The 21065-nt window shown below is 38.5% G+C and overlaps 1 protein-coding gene across 1 annotated transcript; it reads right to left on the bottom strand.

Annotated features, from left to right (window-relative positions):
• Nucleotides 1-1140: 1140 nt before the first annotated feature.
• Nucleotides 1141-19286, bottom strand: LOC310957671 (macrophage mannose receptor 1-like). Its single transcript, XM_083928350.1, has 31 exons — nucleotides 19143-19286; nucleotides 18324-18680; nucleotides 17826-17996; nucleotides 17572-17727; nucleotides 16642-16752; nucleotides 15409-15546; nucleotides 15101-15277; nucleotides 14018-14169; nucleotides 13822-13935; nucleotides 13513-13628; nucleotides 13241-13389; nucleotides 12944-13143; nucleotides 11684-11799; nucleotides 11252-11327; nucleotides 10961-11114; nucleotides 10640-10678; nucleotides 9407-9570; nucleotides 9232-9293; nucleotides 7556-7656; nucleotides 7317-7459; nucleotides 6953-7058; nucleotides 6147-6274; nucleotides 6012-6056; nucleotides 5727-5835; nucleotides 5142-5374; nucleotides 4476-4641; nucleotides 4089-4253; nucleotides 3874-3990; nucleotides 2279-2434; nucleotides 1861-1890; nucleotides 1141-1676 (listed from the first exon to the last, which is right to left on the bottom strand). The coding sequence occupies exons 1-31, from the start codon at nucleotides 19243-19245 to the stop codon at nucleotides 1429-1431; spliced, it is 4302 nt and encodes a 1433-aa protein (XP_083784476.1). The 5' UTR covers nucleotides 19246-19286; the 3' UTR covers nucleotides 1141-1428.
• Nucleotides 19287-21065: the final 1779 nt, after the last annotated feature.

The raw sequence follows: 21065 nt of genomic DNA, 5'->3' as shown, positions 1-21065 counted from the left end.
ATCTGCTACGTCTGCCTGTATTATAACACTACACTTTGGACTGTTTTTCCTCTCTGCAATGATTCCTTCTTGTTGCAAGTATCCGGCAGCATATGAGTTTTATGTGACTTTATAAAAGGAATCGATATGCTCTGTGGTAGATGATTTTGGTTCTGATTCCAAGTTTGTTACCAGTTCTCAACTGGAACCGGTTCTCGATTCCCATCCCAATCCCCAATCAAAACAGACATTCATTTAAGCATGTTAAGTTTCAGTTTAAAAATGCAAGATTATTTTATTCGTAATTGGTTGTTCTACGGGGGAATTGTTGGGCCTATGCCTACTCTGTCAAGTGTCCTGAGATAACTTTTGTTATGATTTCGCTCTATAAATAAAATTGATTTGAATTTTATTGAAATTTAATTAATCTCTCTGTTTTCTCGCCTTCCTTTTTTTTTCAGCGCCTTATTCATGTTGTCTCTTCCTTGCCATTTTTAATGCCTCAACATTCACAGATTAATAAAGCAGGCCAAACATGGCTGCTTCAAGTTCAGACAAAAGGCTAAACAGAGCAAACTCCAATGCGAAAAGATGAGAGTCACGAATTTTGAAGGCTGTACCATTTCAGAGAAGCGAGGGGGGGCTATTTTTATATATTAGGTCAAAACATGGAATTTGCCCGAATTGAGTTATAGGGTACACAATAAAAAAAAAAAAAACATGGGCCTGTTCATAACTAATTCATATATTTTTGAAATGTTATAATTATAATAATTTTTTTTATAACCTTAATTTTTCTGGGCCCTGCCAGGTACTTGGGGCCCTACGCGCTCTGCGTACTCTGCCTCTGGTGAGGAGGGACCTGGCTTTCTTTTTCATTTAGGTTTCTAGGTTTCTCAAAGGAAAAATCTGCTACGTCTGCCTGTATTATAACACTACACTTTGAACTGTTTTTCCTCTCTGCAATGATTCCTTCTTGTTGCAAGTATCCGGCAGCATATGAGTTTTATGTGACTTTATAAAAGGAATCGATATGCTCTGTGGTAGATGATTTTGGTTCTGATTCCAAGTTTGTTACCAGTTCTCAACTGGAACCGGTTCTCGTTTCCCATCCCAATCCCCAATCAAAACAGACATTCATTTAAGCATGTTAAGTTTCAGTTTAAAAATTCAAGATTATTTTATTCGTAATTGGTTGTTCTTTCCATATTTCAAGTACAAGCAATGAACAGCATCAAGTGAGCATAAGCATAACATGTAAAAAATTATATACATTCAATTATAGATAAAAAAAACAAGTTGTTGACATATTGTTAAATAACTGAATATACACTGAATATAGTAATAAAACAAACAAAGCAAACACACTAATGAAGCTTCAAGGTGTAATACATCAGTCTAGGATACAGTATAGTACATTGTATGTCCCACTAAATTCTACTTTATAAATCACAGAGTTATAATAGGCTCCGTGTTTTCTACTTCTGCATTCTCTATCAGTTTATTGGTATCGACCACATCAGGCTGGGATCGTTCACTGTCGAAGTAGAGTGGATTGTCAAAGGTGGGTAAAGGGCGGGGAGACTTCTTGTAGACGTAGAATGCAATGACTATCAGCATAGAAGTGATAGTAATGATCAGCACAACTATCAAACTGGTGTGGCCACGACTGCGAGGATCCAGACCTCCATGTGGTTCTGCACAAAATTTAGCAAATTTAGATGACGGATCAGTCAAAACAATTCAGCTTTTATTATAATACATTTTAATTTGGATGTTCCATTTAATGTAACATGTATCACATATTATTATTAGTAGTAGTAGTATAATTTAATCATTCAAATACTACACAACTTAAGGGGATACAAAGGTGTAACTTACCAGGTTTTGATTCCGACTCAATGGCCGCCACTGTTGGGGGGAAAAGGGAAAAATGCTCAGATAACTAATCTCTTTTAAGGAATATTATTGTGTCATTTTCTGACCCCTGTCCCTCCTTAGTCTAATTCTACTATGAACTTTTCAGCAGTATCCACAATATAAGCCATAAAATAACCAAGATACTAAAGTTGATCTGAGGGTGGATGATGAGTTTATGGCAGTTGGTGTAGGATAATCCTTATTGTTTGGAACAAATTGCAAGTTGAACAATAATGGTAAGTTTGTCTTTCTTTCCTTTATTAGCTATTTAGGACAATTAACCATTTAACAGAGTCCTGAATATGGCTCTCTCTTACGCAAAAGTATAGTTGAACAAGTTACTGTACATATGTGAGAAGGATGGTTATGATGTTCTTACCTTTGGATGTTTTACAGATGTATGCTCTGTCGTGCCATCTGCGACCTGTCCTCCAAGCCCCATCTGATGTTCCAATCTCTGCATAGTCATTATCAGGCTCATCTGCAGCCCAGTTAGTGTAGTCCATGACTGTTTTATCCAACCACTTCCATGTCCCTGGAGCCAAACGGAAACTTAATGTGTTACTATTTCACTTTGATAGTTTGTCAAATAGATATTTAATATCATTATGTATCTGTTATTTGCCCCAAATGTGCTGTGGTGGCCCTGTCAAGGTGCATATAAAAAATACTTAATTTGAGATTAAAGTAGTCTCAGATGAAATACTTTCCGATTTCTTTGGTTTATTTTTAACTCTCATTACCTGGAATATTGATTGTACAACCAACTTGAATCAATGTGCACATGCACGGACATGCAGATGGCGTGATACACATTTCTGCAAATTATTTCACATTATTCTACTGACTAACTGGACACTCTGCATACATAGTTGGGGCTTAGTTTTTGTTTTGTTTTTTACACACTTTTTATGTAGTTTTTATCTGATGGAGGACCATTTAGCCACGTGCAGAAAGAGAATAATAGACGAAACCATGTAAAAATAGAGAAGAGCCACGTAGGTGCACACCGTTTCCATGGCCCATGTAGCAGCTTAAATTGGATATAATGGATGCATTCTGCTGCGGGCATCCCGCAACAGCCGTGTGACCCTGCATACACAACTCGCGTATTTTAGAGTTTGGTAATAACAGGCGGCAGTAATGCGCCAAGATACACACTAATGCACCATCAGTGGGTGAAGAAGAAGACTGCCGGCTAATAAACATTGGTGTAATAGTTCCTTTTAATGTGTAATTGTTATTGGTGTAAATATTTTATGAGAAAGGACATTTGTTCAACAGGTTTGTTAGATCTGAAGAATACAGACAATGGCCCTCATTTATCAAACGGACGTACGGCAGAAAAACTTGCGTACGACCATTTCCAAGCAAACGTCGGCATTTATCAATTTGGACGTGAGCGTGAGCTACGATCAAATCTCACGTCAGGTCTGAGATCGTGAACGCACATTTGAGCCTGTGTATTTGCGGTGCAGCACAGCAAAATCTGGCTGAAAATAATGAACAAACCTCAGCTGTCATTAAGCATAAGCAGTCACATATTAAGAACAGATCAAAACGGATTCTTAAAACGTATAAACAAAATTAAAATTGGGGTTAGAGCAATTGATTGTACTCATGTGCGTCTGAAGGCACCATCCATGAATGATTACGCATTAATCAATCGCAAAAACTACCACTGGATAAATGTACAGGTGATTTGTGATGCCAAGCTTTTGCTTTTAAACGTGGTGGTCAGGGACACACACACGATTCTTTTATATTTCAAAACAGTCCAGTTGATTTTACTTAATTGCTTTTTCTGAATGGCGTCAGATCCCAGATTCCCCCCCCCCCCCCCCCCCATAACGCTGTAACCCTGGATCAAACACTGATGTGTTTTGGTGATGGAAATTTTGGTTATCAAGATTAAAGGGTACAGTTTTTCCTTGAAAATATGTTTTCATGCAAGGGCAAAGAGTGTTATCATACCTTTATGAGTTTTATACAGGCCGATCCAGAAAGAGTTGTGGCTATCTTGTAATAATTCCACATTTGTTTTAATGAATTGCTGCTCATCAGGATCTTCAATGCTAGCCAGGGTTCCACCTTAACAACAAAATAAATTTCATTTTCGCTGACATGTGCAAACTACACACCATACACGTGATCTACACTAGATCTAAACTTGTCAAACTTTCTCTTACCATGCCTGACACAGCTGGCAGCAGCATCTGCCCATTCAATTTCCTCTGTTACAAACAAATAACAATGGCCCTTATATGGCAACCAGGTATAACTCTGATGGTACTCCTGATTGGACTGTTCAGGGCAAATCCCAGGGTAGCTGGTTGACTCTGTTGGTGCCACATCTATAAGTGATAAGAGAGAGTGATGAGTGGCGATCAACTAATTACTAGTTATTCAAAACAGTTAACTTAAAACCTTTACATACTGTCAGTGTAATAACTATCTCTGATCCAGAACCTGGATAAAGACTAAAGTATTGTGAATTAAACTTTTTCCCCAAAGTCAGTACTCATGAATTTTAGTCAATGGCCAGAGGTTGGCTAAAAATCTGCTAAAAATCCTACCAAGAGACTGCATGCAAACACTGTTCATTGTCCGATTGCAGAGAGCAGTCTTCCATTCTCCATCCACATCCAGGTACACACAAGGTCGGTCTCTGCTTGGTTCACCTTCAGCCCAGCTGGCAGAGTTCAGGTGCCAGCCATCAACATACCTGAAATAACCACCTGTCTGAAAGCAGGAATGGATCGAATGGACATTTTCATTAAGCATGCATTGTAAATACCTTTTTAAATATATTACATAAGGCTTTCTTTGTAAAATATATTAAAGATATGTGCTTAAATGTGATAATAAATGTGCAAAACATGCTTTTATATAACACCGTAGAGAACTATCAAAACCTCTGCCTCTAGAAAAGATATGAAAAGTAACCAATAACTTTTTAAAAAACATTTAGGGTTTAGGTAAGGGTTTTATACAATATGTGAATCTAGGTAATCTGATGAATGCAGAGGACAAGGTTCAAATGTAAGTGGTTATCTGCAGTTGCATATTTGAACGCCTTTTAATACTTGTTGTGTTCTATTCAAACTAGGAGGAGGTTTCTTATTTTCTTGATTTGTATTTGTTATTCATGTTTTATTCTTCCTTTGCTGTTGGAAATGGTTTGGAAATGACAAGTAGACTAGTTTTTATTCTACAGTACAGTGATTTCAGTTGGTTGGTACCTCCTGTTTGTTCAGTCCAATCCAAAGAGGAGCTTTGATATTCAAAGCCTGCAGCTCGACATAGGCTTGCGTCCACTCATTTCGCAGGCTAGCCAGATTAGCTTTATCACCCTGACATTGTTTCTTAGCATCGTTCCAGGTCAAATTTTTAGTCACAATCTTGATGCTGTCATTTCCCAGAGTTACATAGATGTCAGTAACTGCTGGATCCGGTTGCGGCTGGATATTTGGATCTGTTGAGAGGATGAGAAGAGAGATAAATCCGTTTTTATTTTATTTTATTTTTTGACAGATAACATTAAAGTCACAGGAACTAAAGGTTAGTTTTACTACAAAGGTTTTTTTTTTAACAAACTTGTTTACTTTACTATGTTTGGGAAGAATGGAGGTGCTGTACACCAATAGCTTAATGCAGTGCTTCTCCTGGGGGAGGGTGGAAGCACTGCTACAAAAGGGAGGCCCTGCACAAAATTTTTGGGAACCACTAGCTTAATGAAAGACATTCATAGTGTACCTTAACAATATATTGTTTGATACATTATTAAGCATCAGACAATTTATAAAATAGAGAAAGGACGAACTCACCAAGATTTCTAAGACAGACAAATCCATTGGTGTTGTTGCAGGACCTAATTAACCATTTACCAGTAGCACTGGTACCTGAAGAACCGCTGGCCATTGCAACACATTCCTCCTGTTGAAGGACATTGGGAGTGGTTAGGATTTTAAAATCTATTCAGTGTGACAATGAAGTTTAGAATGAATATTAACTGTTTACACCTGCAGTGGTCTTGACTGATTATCTACTCTGTCATGACAAAAACTAAAAGGAGGGAAATTTTACATTAAAATCAGACTTGGAAAGGTTACCTCATTCCATCTTTGATAAAAGGATCCTGCACGACGGATATTTTTCTAAAGAGAACAAAATAAATCATATATCAAACATTTTTATTTCTATTACACAATAACGTAACACCTATCTAATGGGTTGTGTGTACTTACAGAATAGCCCCAGTTAGTGTATTTCCTTTTTTTCCCATCAGTCCAGAAAAATCCATCTTGTTTCATACTATTTAAACCAATCCACAGGTCTTCAGTTGCTGATTCAGCCATTTTGGTGGTCAAAAATGCTGAAAATGTTAAAGAAAAGGTTAAATTTTATGAAAAAAAGATCTTATGATTAAATAAGATTTAAATTAGTTAAAAGAACCATCTTAACTCAAGTTCACTTTTTTCCCTGAGATTTTTCACAATTTCTTTTTTTATGCCTAAGTGCCGGTGACAGCTATGGCCGGTGGCATTATGTTTTCAGATCGTCCCTATGTCTTTTAAACAAGGACTCAAGGATGACGTGATTTGATTTTGGAGGTCAAGGGAGGACACAAATCACACAAATGTCCTATAGAAAAAATAAAGATGAACCGGTGACATTTTATAAAGGTCAAAGGTCAACTTTACTGCGACATGTTTTTTTCCATTATCCAACACCATAACACTATGAAATTCTTTACAGGCGGAGGTCTGATCTTCTCTCACATCACTTCATTAACATTATCCCCAAGGTTATTATGAAAGTTTTTGGCTAATACTGCCAGAAATAAGCTCCCTACTGAGCCTCTAAGTCTGAACAGTTTGGATGTAAACTGCAATTTGACGGGTAGGTGGAGGCATACAACCACAAGGCGGTAATTCTAGTTGCTGTTGTTTCCCCGGTCAAGAATGAACTTTCACACTGTAACCATTTTTGTACGCATGATAATGTATGATCATCATTATAAAAAATATTTTGGAAAAATAGAAGGACTAACCTTGCACACGTCTTGTGGGAATTGAGACTAAATTGCCTCCAATGGTAATGCACTGTCTCCTTGCTTCTTCCCAGGTGACCTTCCGGTTACTAATGACACTGTAACACTACAGTTGAGAAATAAAATAGTCATTTTCATTTTACAACCAAACACTAGCCTTCTTTCATTAAGCTTTGATGCAATATGATCTTCTCTCAAAAGTGTTAGCCTTAATCCGATTGCTCATTACATCTGGAAAAAAGCATTCGGTCTCAAAGACTCTTAATGAGAGCCTCTTCAGGTCAGTCCCACATGACAAAGAATGACCAAATGCTCAAGAACTGACATTTAAAAAGAAGTAGTCTAATGAAAGATTATTTCTGACCTTCGAGTCAAATTGGTTCCACTTGATTGGGCAGCCACCTTTAGGAGGAACCGTGGGAGCTGCAGTGGTGTTGACAGGTGCTGAGTTTCCTCGTTTACAAATGAATTGGTGCTCTTGGCCACAATTACAAGTACGCCAGAAGCCTGTAAGTACACCATAGACAAGATGAGTAACATTGCATCAGCAAAATCTGACCTAATCTTTGTTTAATTTGTTATTCTTCAATTGCAATTACTCACCCATATAGTAAGTCATAGCAACACAGTTCTCATCAAAGACATCGGAATTGGGTTGCTTTTCATCCCATTTTTGTAATGACACAGGAGAGCCATCCATCCACCTTGAAGCACATACAGTTGAATTATAAAATGTAACCATGCAACCACAATTGCTTTTACTTCAGACCTTCTTAAAAAAGTAAACAGGGGATAAATTAAATATAGAGGTTATAATAAATGGCTTGACAAGTAAAAAAAAAACCGAAAAAAACACGTACACGTTAAAAATCAAGAAATACGGCATATGAAGTCAAGGTAAAGCATCAAAATGTCTTAACTCCTGATTCACTATTACATTGTTTTGACCTGTCACTAAAATCCATCCTGAGTGATCTGATCACAAGTGGACAGCTCCAACTAGCGGTGAATACACTCTTAGAACACATTGAGGACGCATTGAGATCAGATGTCAAAGACCACATTCTGAGGTGGTTCATACCGCACCTGTCCACGTTCAGATAGTGGTGTGAATCAGTATGTGACTCTTGTCCACATTATGGACCGCCTACTAATCTGTGTCCACAACGTCTGAGCCTGTACTAAGTAGTGCGTGTCTAGAGCTTTTATTGTGAAAGGTAAGAACGGAATAAGTGAAGCTATCTGCGTTGCTTATGTCGAGGTTGAAGTAGAGAAACAGTTTTCCGTCTGCACACAACAGACCTCTGTTGTTGTATTATAATCCTCCGAAGTAAACGGCACAATGTGATGAGAGAGGAAATCACCAACATTCAAAATAATATCTTTCACATGGAACTAAATAATAAGTAGCTCCCCACATTATGGCACATATGCACCCCACTAACGCGCAACACATCAGGCTCAATGTGCACAATACATTTCCTGCCGTTGTGCATTGTGCACTCCCCGAGTTGCTTATGCATCCTTGATTACAATGTTTCCGCACAAAACTGATGGAAATGCAGCCTTGTTCGCTAGACAGCACCGAGGTTCAAATAATTCTGAACGGCACCGGTTCAAGAACCCTTTCCCTGTCAGTCCAAAAACACTCCTGTCTCCTGTGTTGTGGATGTTATTATCAGACTGTTGGCGATGTGGCCATTTGTTCCCCTCACTCATACAGCTCTCTCGACAGGCAGATGTTTGTCAAAAAGATCCCTGTTATTTTCTTATTCAAATGCTTTTATTGTGAAGCAGCGAAATCAGGAAATGTTCGGGCTTCATCTGCAGTACCCTAAATGACAATGGTAAAACAATGCAGCGAGCTGAACACGAAAATCCGAACATAGTACACACAAACCGCAGTTTGTGAAAGAGGAAAGATTGGGGCACAGACAGTTGTTGTTTTTCTAAATGTAGAAAAACAACAACTGTCTGTGCCAAAATATTTTCTCTCTGAAATTCACACGCAACACAACATTAACAAAAACAATATTCCATTCAAATTTGTAGGTTATCTAAATCCTAAACTGATATGATGTACGTGTTGATCTACATACAGAGCGTGGAAGTGAAACATCACAAGTGGTCACTGAAGACGCATGTGAAGACACATTGTACGGTGAGAACAGACTGAGAGCTGTCCACTTGTGATCCGATCACTCAGAACGAATGTTAATACCAGGTCAGAACTGCCTCCAAGAGGCTAGTTAAATGTTATGGTATGTATGATTACTCACCAAAATATCCCATCAAGATCCACTGACAAACCTAAATAATAGGACCCATAGCTTCGGGAAATCTGTGAACACACACACAGAAATACAATCAAGCTTAAAGAGTTAACTTTCCACTTGGTAAACTGTCTTTCATTATGCCTATTTGAGTTTGTTGTTTAGCAAAGAAACTACCTACCTGTTTCCAAATAAAAGTGTTTTCATCTTGACTTTGAATAGATACCAAGTCACCATGCCTCTGCTGACAGAAGTGCCGAGCATCCTCTATGGACTTTGTGTTTCTGTTGATAAAATATTGATTTTCTCTCCACACAAGCCACCCATCTGAAGTGGTGCTGACATCTGCAAAGGGTTTAGAAACATATTTACAAGTTATGCATGTTATTTTTAACTTCCTTTCTGTTATAGTATGGAACTAAATCTGTCATGGAATTTTGAAATCAAAAAGCCATTGAATTTCTAGCACTGAATATTTATGCCTTGAAAATATGTATCTGAATGTTTTGACTCTGAATTTAACTCTTTATTTTTCAATGTTCACAAATTCAAGGTTAAAAAAAGTTCTAAATTTAAAGTTAGAAAATTCAACAGCTCAAATTCAGCTGCAAAATTCAGTGTATAAAATTCAGTGTTGACATCCGGTGAACCAAGGAAGAGCAATTGGTTCTAAATACTATTCATTTTTGAATTTGAATTTATGACATTGAATTGTATACATTGTATTTTGTATCTGAATTTGGTATATTGATATTTTTAGAGTGGAATTTTTAAACGTTGAATGTTTTTGAACCTTGAATTTATGGACATTGAAGTGAAGAGTTCAATTCAGATTCAAAGCATTCAGATACATATTTTTTTGCATAAAAATTCAGTGCTCAAAGTTCAATGGCTTTTTAATTAAAAAAAAATCTGATGACACAGGTTTACTTCCATATAATGGTTCATCTTTTACAGCTAACATTATTAGGGCTCTATCATCCACCTAAAGCTGCACACAGCACACGACTGTCATTGCAAGTTTCAGACCGACACAGTTTTCACCAACAAAAACTTTGGTCTAATGTCAAAGGCGCAGTGTTTTCCTGCTGTTTATGAGGTGTATTAGTCATTGTAAAATGAGTGATTTGTGGACAGCAGTTATATCCTCTGCTCTGTAAATGAGCCGGTCCTGTCATAAAAAATAGAAATGTTGACGGGTGAAATTATACACCATTGATGAAAAATATGAATTACATTCTCTAAAATATGAATATTGCAGCTCCCCTGTGTTCATTCACACACCGGAAACGGTTACTTCAGTATTTCAGAAGCTAAAGGTATAGTTCTGTTTCTTCTGTCAAGTTTATAACTACCGGTACAGATTTTTTTTTGGTCACCCTGGTTTGTGTGTGGCTATCCAATATCAACTTACCCACAGCAGTATTATTTGGAGGTGGTTTTGGAGTCACTCCTGTAAGAGCACACACAGTGTTAGTTTAATTTAGAACAAATTTGTCTACTCTTTGACCACAGATTAGGATGCATACAGTAATCACGACCTTATGCCAATATGTGTAAATAAAAAACATTAACTGGATTTTTCTATGCTTTTTTTTCATAATCTTGGGGAAAATCTTTGCCCCTAGTTGAGGGGGGGGGGGTTAATTTCCAACACTGGTGGAGGGTAAATAAAGGCATGAAATAAAACATTTGTTTTTCCTATATTATGGTTTAAAATGATTTTTAACTGTACCTGCGCGGATCTGACATAGCCAGTCATTGAAACTCTCACAGTTTGCATCGTTCCAAGAGCCAGGTTCATCTCGGTAATACATTCTGAATTCAACGCAATATTCATCATTATTATGATTGTTTGGCTCTCCTTCTTGCCAGTGCTGGAAGTTCAACTGTGAACAAAAAGAAACAACAAAAATGTGGTATAATAAATAATTATTATTTTATATATGCATGCATTAATTCATTGAGTGATTGAATGACTTGGGTTATCAGAACAGTTGTAAAAAGTAGAACACTATTTACTAACCGGTGATCCATCACTCCATACAAAACCAGTGCTTGTGTCAGGCATACGAAGTCCAATCCAGGCTCTTCCATGTCTTCTGTACACAGATATATACATTATACGTCTATCCAACTTTATTTTAGCAAGTTTTCAAGCCAGTCACCACGTCTCATTAGCAGAGTGAATTTTTTTTTTTATTAAATATTAAATATAGACTTGCTTTACTGTAATACACTTATATGCCTCTATGTGCTATATTGTTGGGTTTAATCTTTTATGCTTCAAGAATTAGGTTATTTTAGGTTTTTTTTAAACATTATTTTTTGACATGGAGTGAGAGAGAGAGACATGGAGCAAAAGGCCGCAGGTTGGCAACTACCTCAAGAACCTTCAGCCTCTTTACATGGGGCGACTGCTCCCTCAATTATTACCATTCTACAACAATACTCATACCTTCCCATAATTTGCTCAGCAGAGCTGTGGATGCTGAGCAGGTCTCCTCCAATGGCCCTGCAGTAATCTCTGGCCTCAAACCAGGTCTTTTCTTCTGCCCGAGGCCCTGTAAAAAACTTGAACAGAAGAGAGAGAGCCTGATTTAGAGTTAGTTTATTTTTAATTATTTAGCTAAAATTTGTATATCATGACAGAAAACAGATTTATGACCGATTTCTAAACCTACAATAATCTTTTTTTTCTGGCCACTTATGATGGCTGAAACAAGTTGTAAACACAACATTGCCACATCATCACCTTTTAACCTGACAAGGTTGAACAGTTGCTTATGTACACATCCAGCAGATATGGAGCAAGACTGGAGTTATGTTTCTGATTAATGACACCTAATGAATGTATGTCAAATATTTACACTCTTTTAGCTCAGTTTTTGGTCTTTACTGACTCCTGAGGGAAATACCTGACTGTTTAGCTGCTAAACTATGTACACTAGCTAGTTGCTAACTCTGTCTGTCTGCTGCAAAATGTAGCATTAGTGCTGGGCAATATGAACTGATATACCCGTTTCTTTTATGATGTAAATGTTTCATAATCCGCCATACTAGTGCATAGCTGAAACAACTGCAGTGACTCTTCGATAGGCAGCAAAATATATAATATTGTTAACTCTGGAGAGTTCTGTGGTTGGGGCAACTGTGAGTGTACTGACGGGGATCCCTATTAACAATAACACAACAATGAATTAGCCTTGACTAACTCTGCTAAACAGAGCAAAACATAGCACACAACAATTTGACACAATAAAGTATTTGTACTGCTCATAACTGTAGCATTAGCTATTTAAGCATGTTTTTTATACTCTATGTACTCCTAACAGTAGAATAAGGCAATATAACCCTATAATAAGGTGTGGACACGCAAACAAACATAATAACAAAAAACAATGAAATACTAATAACCCCCAGAATTAATAAATTAATAAATAGTGATACAAATTTTTGGTCATACCGCTGACCAGAACGTAGCACAAGTAATTATGCTAAGAGGGGTGCAAGAGAGTGGTACATGAGGGGTCAAAGCACAGAACATAGTACATAGTAAAGCCTGAATATGTTAAATAAGACGGCGTAGCCTGCAGTAGCCTAACTGGATGCGTCTGATTTGTCATGGTGCTTGTGGCAGAACACTGGTCTTGTTTTATTGGTATTAGCAGGTAACTTGTTTTAACTGTGTTTTGTTGAGGTTGACCTCTGGTTGTACCTTAGAGCACATATTTCTTGTCCCCACTCGAGTCCAACCCTCCTCACACTTGGGTGGACTTTGAGTCGGTGGTACAGGGGTCAGAACTGCCCCCTCTGCCAGGTGTTTGCAGATGTATTTCTCTTTATTGGTGCAGGGCAGCAGATCCCAGAGTCCGGCCAAAACCCCACTTGAAATGGCAACGCAGCCTAGTTGGTGACCTTGAGTTGTTGAGAGGAAAAAATAGTCGACTGTAAATTGTGGCGCTGCTGTTTATGCGCTCTATCTAAAAACATGGAATTGCACCTTTCTCCTTACCTGGCATTCCAGTGTTCCAGTGGGTAAACTTCACTGAGTCTGTGTTGGTCCACGTAAACTGATCGTGGTCTTTCTGGTTCGAGAGGCCGAGCCAGAAGTATTTCTCTGGTCTCAACCCCACCAAGCTGACGAGGAAGGCATTATCCACCCTGGAAATATTTACACAAGTTCAAGGATGTTTTTTGTCTCAGTGAATTGTGTGAAATATACTGTATAGCACTTTTGCACACAGTTATATCATGGCTAATAAAAACATGTTAGCGTGTTCTCACCCATTTGAAACATCAGCTAAGTAGGAACCTGAGGTCTTGCAATCGTCTTTGGCCTCATCAAACGTCTTTGTCTCTGTTCCTACAAAGTAGCAGTAGGAGCCGTGTCTTCTCCACCCCTGTAGAAAACCAAGCACCGATTAGGACAGAGGAGTTGTGATTTCAAACTGCAAACTTCAAACATTTATCTACAATGCATGGATCTAGATGAGAGAGATGATTACCCGACCTCAAGGCACTATCTGGGTTTTTAATCATGTGATTTGGAGAGGTCATCTACTTTTTTCATGGCTTACGTGCACATGTACTCACGGCTTTGCACCCTATATCCACTTCTACTTCATCCCCTGTGCTTTCAGTGTCACTCTGCTTCATACAGATAAAGCCATGTTTCTCATCACATGAGCGATCCGCCCAGTTCCCATTCTGCAAGAAAAAAAACACAAGACATTTGCATTCTTGTTGATTGAAGGTATGTCCTTCATTATATCCACATGGTGCCCCTTACCTCTCCTCTGATTAGAATGCAGTCCTCTGTATCAGAGACAGTTGGTTTCCCATACTCCCAACTAGTGAAGCTGACAGTAGAGTGGTCGCTCCAGTCAAACAGCCCCTCCGTCGTTTTGTCATTCAGTCCGATCCAAAGCTCATCAGTGGATCCTGCAGTCATGGACAGTGAAGATTGTACCTTATGTCATCCAGTTGCTAAACTGTCACAATGTTAACATGCTCTGCACACTGATATTAATGTTAGTTATTTGTACCATCCAGATATTGGTAAACATCGACAATTATTCTCATCATTTATTCTGTCAGGATTGTCTTAATTCTACTTTAGCTTTTATGGAGAATTATTTTCACACTAATGGACTAGCTTATGTATTTCATAGAAATAGAATGAGAGTAGAACAGACATTTGAAATGAAAGTCATCAAATTCCGTTTACTAAATCATAGGCTAAAATGGATTTCTAGTCTCCAGTGTGTGTCACACTTAAGGCCCCACTGATGTGTGTCATCACCATAACAACTAATAGCAATCGCCATTTTCTCTTTAAATAGTCAAATAATCACAGCAAACTGTTCAATGTGCGTTCTACTCTTATTCTATTTCTCCATATTTGTTTCCTTAATATACTGTTTTTTATCATCTTCTCTATGTATTTACTCTTCAGCAAATTATGTAAAAAATGTCTCTCTGTCTTCTGCAGGCTCCTGGATCAATCAGCAAACAGAAATTGATATAGCCTTAGAGACAACTAAGTCTAAGTCTGATATTATATCTAATTTGGAGATTGTTCATATTCTCTGTGTGAAAATAATTATAAAAGTCTTATTTTTTCATATGTTCTGCTTGGAGGAGTTAGTTACTAATAACGTTCTAATGCATCACATGGCATTTCTTATACTTGCAGTCATGTAGAAGAAAATCTATAATGTTTACAGTTGTTTTGAGCCTGTGTGAGAATTTCTTAATCAGATTTGTTGAACATTTTTTTAAATACAGCACTAAAACGATTACATTTTAAGTTCAGTCTACAGCAAAATTGACAGAAGGTTGGATTGTCTCTATGTCTGTAGTCACCACGTACCAAATCCAAGTTGCGAGATGACAAAGCTCTGGTCCTCCACATTGCGGATGCTCACTAAATCCCCTCCTTCTTTGCGGCACTCTTTCTGTGCACCAGACCATGTTTGAGCTGTACGGTGAAGGTGAAAGCAGTGGCCATTGTAGGGAATCCAAGGGCTTGAACAAAATCCTGTCTCAACTGATGATGAAACGAACAAAAGGTAAAGGGGATTGAATGACGCATATCACACACTGAACTTGTCACATGGAGCAACAATACAGTAGCCTGAGGAGGGGAAAAATGGAACAGAGTAGAGTATATTTCTGTACTTTGTGGAGGAGTTGGTGGGGCCCCGGGTTTGTAGCAGACGTAGCCCAGTTTCTTGACGCAGGTGGAACTTTGCCAAGAGTGCTGCCCAACAGAGTCAAGAAATGCACAGTTGTGTCCTGGATTAGGAAGTGGATTCCCTGAAACAAGATAATGATTTGACTTGAGGTTACTTCTTTAGTGGAGAGCCTGATACATCACAGGTAAATATTATGCGAGTTTTCACATCAATCATAATATTTGCATGTTTCAAGGATTTAAAATCACTTCATCACAGGATTTGTAGTTTCAATTATGAATGCCATTCTGAGGTTATACTACCACTGAACTCTATCAACTGACTAAGAAAGCCTGGGTTTCTTCTGTCTGAAATCATTAGATATCACAAGGTGTGAAATACATCGAGTGGCATTGACTTAAAGGAAAATTGGTAGAATCGAATCAAAGGTAGAATTATACAGAAAGAAGTACTATATTTGATTGACAGCGTAAAAAAAATACATTTCATTGCCTTGTTCAAAAAATGTAAACCTGCTTTAGCTGATGTTTTGACACTTGGGGGCAGCAGCAACATTGACATATCTCCATCTTACTGTATATGGCAAATGACTTGGCAAACAGTTGCTTATTTACACATCCAACAGATTAGAAGCAACATTATTATTAATTTGAAGCCATGTTTGTGTCCACCTGGTGACCGTGAGTTCAATATTCACTCCCTTTTGGCTCAGTTTTTGGTCTCTACCAACTCCTGAGGGAAGCATCTGTCTCTGTAGCTGCTAAATGCTCCACTTTGTTCACCTGCTAGTTGCTAACTGTGTCTGTTTGGTGCGGGGCAGGTATTGTACAGTTTTACAGCTCTAAAACCTCCCCATGTCTGGAAACAATGCTGATGAGGGCCATGAGAGTAAACCGTAACATAAAAGTATCAGGCTTAATAAATGAGCGTAAAGCAGACGCCGAAATGTTCCAAAGAGTTGGGGTAAAACTGCAGAGTCATGTGATACATTTCTGTGGGTTCATCACTATGAGCAACCCATTCAGATAAAAGTAGACAGGTGATATGTTGTTAATATGAAAATATTGATTACGTGAAGTTATGCAAACATACTTGGGATCAACACTTTTTGTAATCACTGTCATGAACTTTCTGTGAAGCTCTAGTGTCATATGATCATTGCTTCAGGGAACTCCAGCAGAGGATTTAAAACCTTCTTATTGGAGTGAAGACTTACCTGCACTCCATCTCAGATAACGGAAAGGCTTCGCATCACTCCACTTCCAGCCATGTTCTGGGTCCAGGACCAGCCCAATCCAAAGTTTATGTTTCCCTGATCCCAATAGTGCTGTGTGTTTGGGTGGTTGAAAAGGACAAAAAAAAGGGAAAAGAACAGAGTAAAGAGATTGTTCCTCTTTTCCACATTGTTCCTCTTTGTCCTTAATAACAAGTCAGCAAAACAGCAGAATTCACAGTCGAACAAGCACAAAAAACTAAACCAAATGTATCAAAACACACAAGGGAAATCTGACAAGATGAATAATGTCTCCACTGAGTATCCGGCTAAAACAAACTGTAATGTGTGATAAAGTTATACTAAATGAATTGAGCATGATTGGGAGGACACTTTAGCAAGAGTGCAGAGGCCTCATATCTCTTTTGAACAACACAGATTGCACAATATTTCCTCCTTGCTCACAGTGTCACAATGATCCTTGGATCCACTGGCTGACCAAACAGGTGGTGGATCATAAGGTCCTGGTGCTCTTTTTCCTTAAGGGAACACCCCCTAATGAAAGCTCCTATATTATAGACTGATCAAATCACATTAAGAGGACTTTATGAACTCTTGTTTTTCACTAAAACAGAGCTACAACCCCTGTCTATTATCCAATTGAATAAAAATTGGATAATAATTGGAATAGTGCATGCACTGCACAAGTTAAATCATCAAACAAAACTTTAATGAAACAAAAACTGGACCTAAGATTCCATCTTTAACATTGATTGTATCTTTTCTTTTTCTGAGAATGGATGCATTAAACATTAGTTCAGATAGCACAAATGCATCTATATGAGCATATATTTAAATCTACAACGTAATGTGATGATACTTTAAGGGTCTTTTGTACAGTATGAGGGGTCTGTATCTGTAATGGCATCTTACCTGAGACAATAGCCTGCTCATGAGGATTGGTTACACTGAGCAGGGAGGCACCCTGCTGTTTGCAGCTGGCTTCGGCCTGGGCCCAAGTCAGAACCGATTGTACGTTGGTCTGGTAATACGCTCCTGTAACAATGTTCTTCGTCCAGTGGTCCGTGGCTGTGCATCAATACAGAAAAAACGGATGCATGTAGGGCTGTCGTGCACTAAGCATGCTACTTACTCTCTGAGATCTAAATCTTCAATGCAGTACTCACAAGTAGTCGGGCAGTATCCCCATTGTTCGTGTTCATATTTGGTTTCAACTGCACACCAAAGACGCTTCACTGAGGAGTCGTACGTAGTGCAATCGGAAAACCACCGGTCTTTGTAATGAAAGGGAAAAGCGCAGATCTTTCCAAACGCATTTCCCTCAATGGTGTAAAGTTCTAAAAGGGGAAAAAAAGAGGTTGATCAAATTACATCTATCTTAAATCGAAATATCACACAAGTTATTCTGCATAGATGTATTGTTTTGGGAATTCAGATCTAAATCATTTGATAGTTTTATCTTCCCTTCACTACTGATTTACTCCAGGCATGCACAACCAACCTCTAGTGAGGAGGAACTTGATGCATCGTTCTACTTGATCATACGTCACCTGACACTTCTGGATCTGTAGTTTTTGTGATCAGGTATTTGCTAAATCCCAGTTAAAAAGGCATGATCTGAAGCTCATGTCATGCCTTGTCCAGTCTGAGGTTTTATACTGTACCTCTGTATGTTCTGGAACAAGCTCCACTGGATGTCCCTGGGATCGTGAGCTCGTTATTCGGTCCCCAAGTTTTGGAGAGAGCAATTGATTCATCGGGTTTGACTTCAATGTAGAGCTCTTGGTCTTTGAGGGCAAGCAGTGTTTCATTCTTGCATTCCCACTTTTGTAGCACACTCTTAGCGTCACAATCGTAGAGGCTTACTTCACTCCCAACACTTTTGCCCTGAGCTCCCAGGCACTTTCTGCTTGAGGTGACAAAAAGACGATCACCGGTCGTCCAGCGAACCTCAAGGCAACGGGTATTTTTTTTCACCAAACAGAAACCAGTTGCCTTGTTACTGAGTGTGAATGGGGAATCTGTAAAGAGATGTAAAAGGTGAAAATACGTTTTAATTGTTTTGCACAAAATTCTGTTTTTGCATATGCTATTATTTGGTTATTTCACAGTCAGTGCACAAGCTTTGTTTTAAATGTTTTTCCCAAATTGGATTAACTGAAAACTACATGAAATACTTTTTGATTGCAGTCAACCTTCGAGCATGGACTGTTGCTGTAGTTTTTTTTAGCCCAAATGTACTTACTTTTGTCATAATTCACAAAATACTTTTAATTACTTGTTTCAGTAGTGTTTACTTCCATCGTGTAGTGAATGAAATTAATAAATAACTTCCAGTTTAGAAAAATATTCAGTCAAACAAATGTATAAAGATTGCTGATCTTTGCATCAGTACCAAGGCACAAACTTCCACCAAACATACCTGGAACAAATCTCTCCCATACAGAATATGTCACATAAGAAAGCTTGAGTTCATACTCTACCATTTCTTGTTGAACATTGAGATGTTGGGATGAAGAGCACGAGGGCTGCTAGAGTTATCCTCTGGGTCAGCATTCTTCTGATAAGTCTCAGAGCAGCAGACATTGTCCACGCATTGCAAGCAGAGGACTTATGAGCATCAACATGAAAAGGAGGGAATCTTAATACTACTGACACTGTCAGGTTTTTTTTCTTCTTGTCAACGAGAAAGTGTCATGTTTCTGATTGGCACATTTCAACATTTTGCTGCTGGGGGGTTGGGAGGGAAGTAGGGGCAACGTACGCGACAACACCCACACACAAACACGCACACAAACGGTCTTGCTTGCACGGAAGTCACACTCCAATGGCAAAAAGTGTTCCCATTCACTTCCTGTCCTGGGACAAAATGATGTGTCAGAGATTTCTGCAATCTATGACTCATCAGAGTCAGTGGTCCAGTGAAGCATACAAAGACGATGCACATTCCTGATGTTTGCCACTGGTGTCTGAAGGAGCTCAGGACCTGCCCACTCTGACGCTGGCATGTGCCAACCTTTTTAACTGCAAAGTATGGGGATGACATGGATGGACAATAAAGAAAGAGAGTAAACATTGAAAGATCATACATCTGCAGAATTATAGCAGGAAGGGCTGTGCCTAGTTCTCTGGTCAGTGGTGGCATGGATATGTGGATTTATCTTCATCTGTTTAGATCACTAGTGTATACTGTCTATTAATATGCCCAGTAAGAGCAACAAACAAACACAACCTCTTGTTAACTAAACCCCTGCATTTAAAATGGTGGCACAAAGCATGAATCAAAATATCCGCCCACCTGTTACTGCATGATTATTATGTGCTCTATATTCTTAGTACTGTTGAGTTATTTTATGTGTGCTATTAAACTATTCATAAATAACATGAGAAAATAACTGCCCAATCGGAGGTGAATATGTGCACAACCTCTTAACACCCAAGCAACAACTTCATTTTGTTTTGCAACGCCCTAGAGAAGGTTCAAAAGTAATATGAAACATACTAGTACATCTCTGTGACATCTTAAATATACCAGGCAGCAGCCATCCCAAATACCTTAGCAACTGTTTGCACTTGGAAAAATGCAAAGCAAACACCTTGCAATAAATGAGCAATAAGCTAGTGAGTTTGGCTTTTCAATAGGGCATGCTTGCATGAAAAGGAAGTCACTAATTCACTAATTATCTGTACATTAAAGGACATGCTATAATAGCTGTGAGGAGGCACAAGATTACTTGTGAGGTTATTAGAGCAGAGTGATATTGTACTGTTGCTGATGAAGATAAAAATTCTGTGCATCCTGAGTGTAGCAACACAATATCCTGTTTTGGGGCAGAGGCATTCACATGTTGAGGTTTGTTCTCCAACTCTGCCTTAATCTTATCATAGCATTTTGTATTTTCACTTCCTCTTTGGTTATTCTCCTTTTTGGGGCAGAGGGCTGTGCTGAAATATAGACCTTTGTGTCGGCAGTGATTGTTTTTTACAAGGCCTGTAGTAAGAAGAACTGGTGCTGTTTTATACTGGTGCTGGTTTCACAAAGATATACTTTGACTTTGGCTTAGATCTAACTGCAAGCCAGACTATAGATTGACATCTAAATTCATCCTGTGACATAATTTATTCAGCAGCCATGGTGTAGTTTCTGAGTAGCTTTGTCCCGCATTATTAGTGTGAATGTCTATCTCCAAACATGAAGGTGTCACTGGTTCCTGACCTGACAAAAGGTGAACTGCTCTGTACTTACCTTCAGGACGCTACGGACATGTTCGCAATATGACTACCCAATTCCACTGCAACTTTCAGAGTCCTTAAAAGCTCACTATTGGATCCTGCCAACAGATGGACACATAAACCCACAATAGACATAAACAATATACAGTAAATGAATAAACACATATTACACA

Source organism: Echiichthys vipera (genome assembly GCF_963691815.1).
Source record: "Echiichthys vipera genome assembly, chromosome: 15".
Taxonomy (NCBI): Eukaryota; Metazoa; Chordata; class Actinopteri; order Perciformes; family Trachinidae; genus Echiichthys; species Echiichthys vipera.
The sequence above is the reverse complement of the archived record's forward strand: the minus strand, read 5'-3'. Positions and strand labels throughout refer to the sequence as shown.

Excerpts from the sequence above, each read along its gene's own strand:
- LOC310957671 (XM_083928350.1), bottom strand. The coding sequence starts at position 19,245 with ATGTCTGCTGCTCTGAGACTTATCAGAAGAATGCTGACCCAGAGGATA. Across the intron at positions 13,936-14,017 it reads GCATTCTAATCAGAGGAGAG|AATGGGAACTGGGCGGATCG; the intron begins GTAAGGGGCACC and ends TTTTTCTTGCAG. Across the intron at positions 11,328-11,683 it reads GCTGAGCAAATTATGGGAAG|AAGACATGGAAGAGCCTGGA; the intron begins GTATGAGTATTG and ends ATCTGTGTACAG.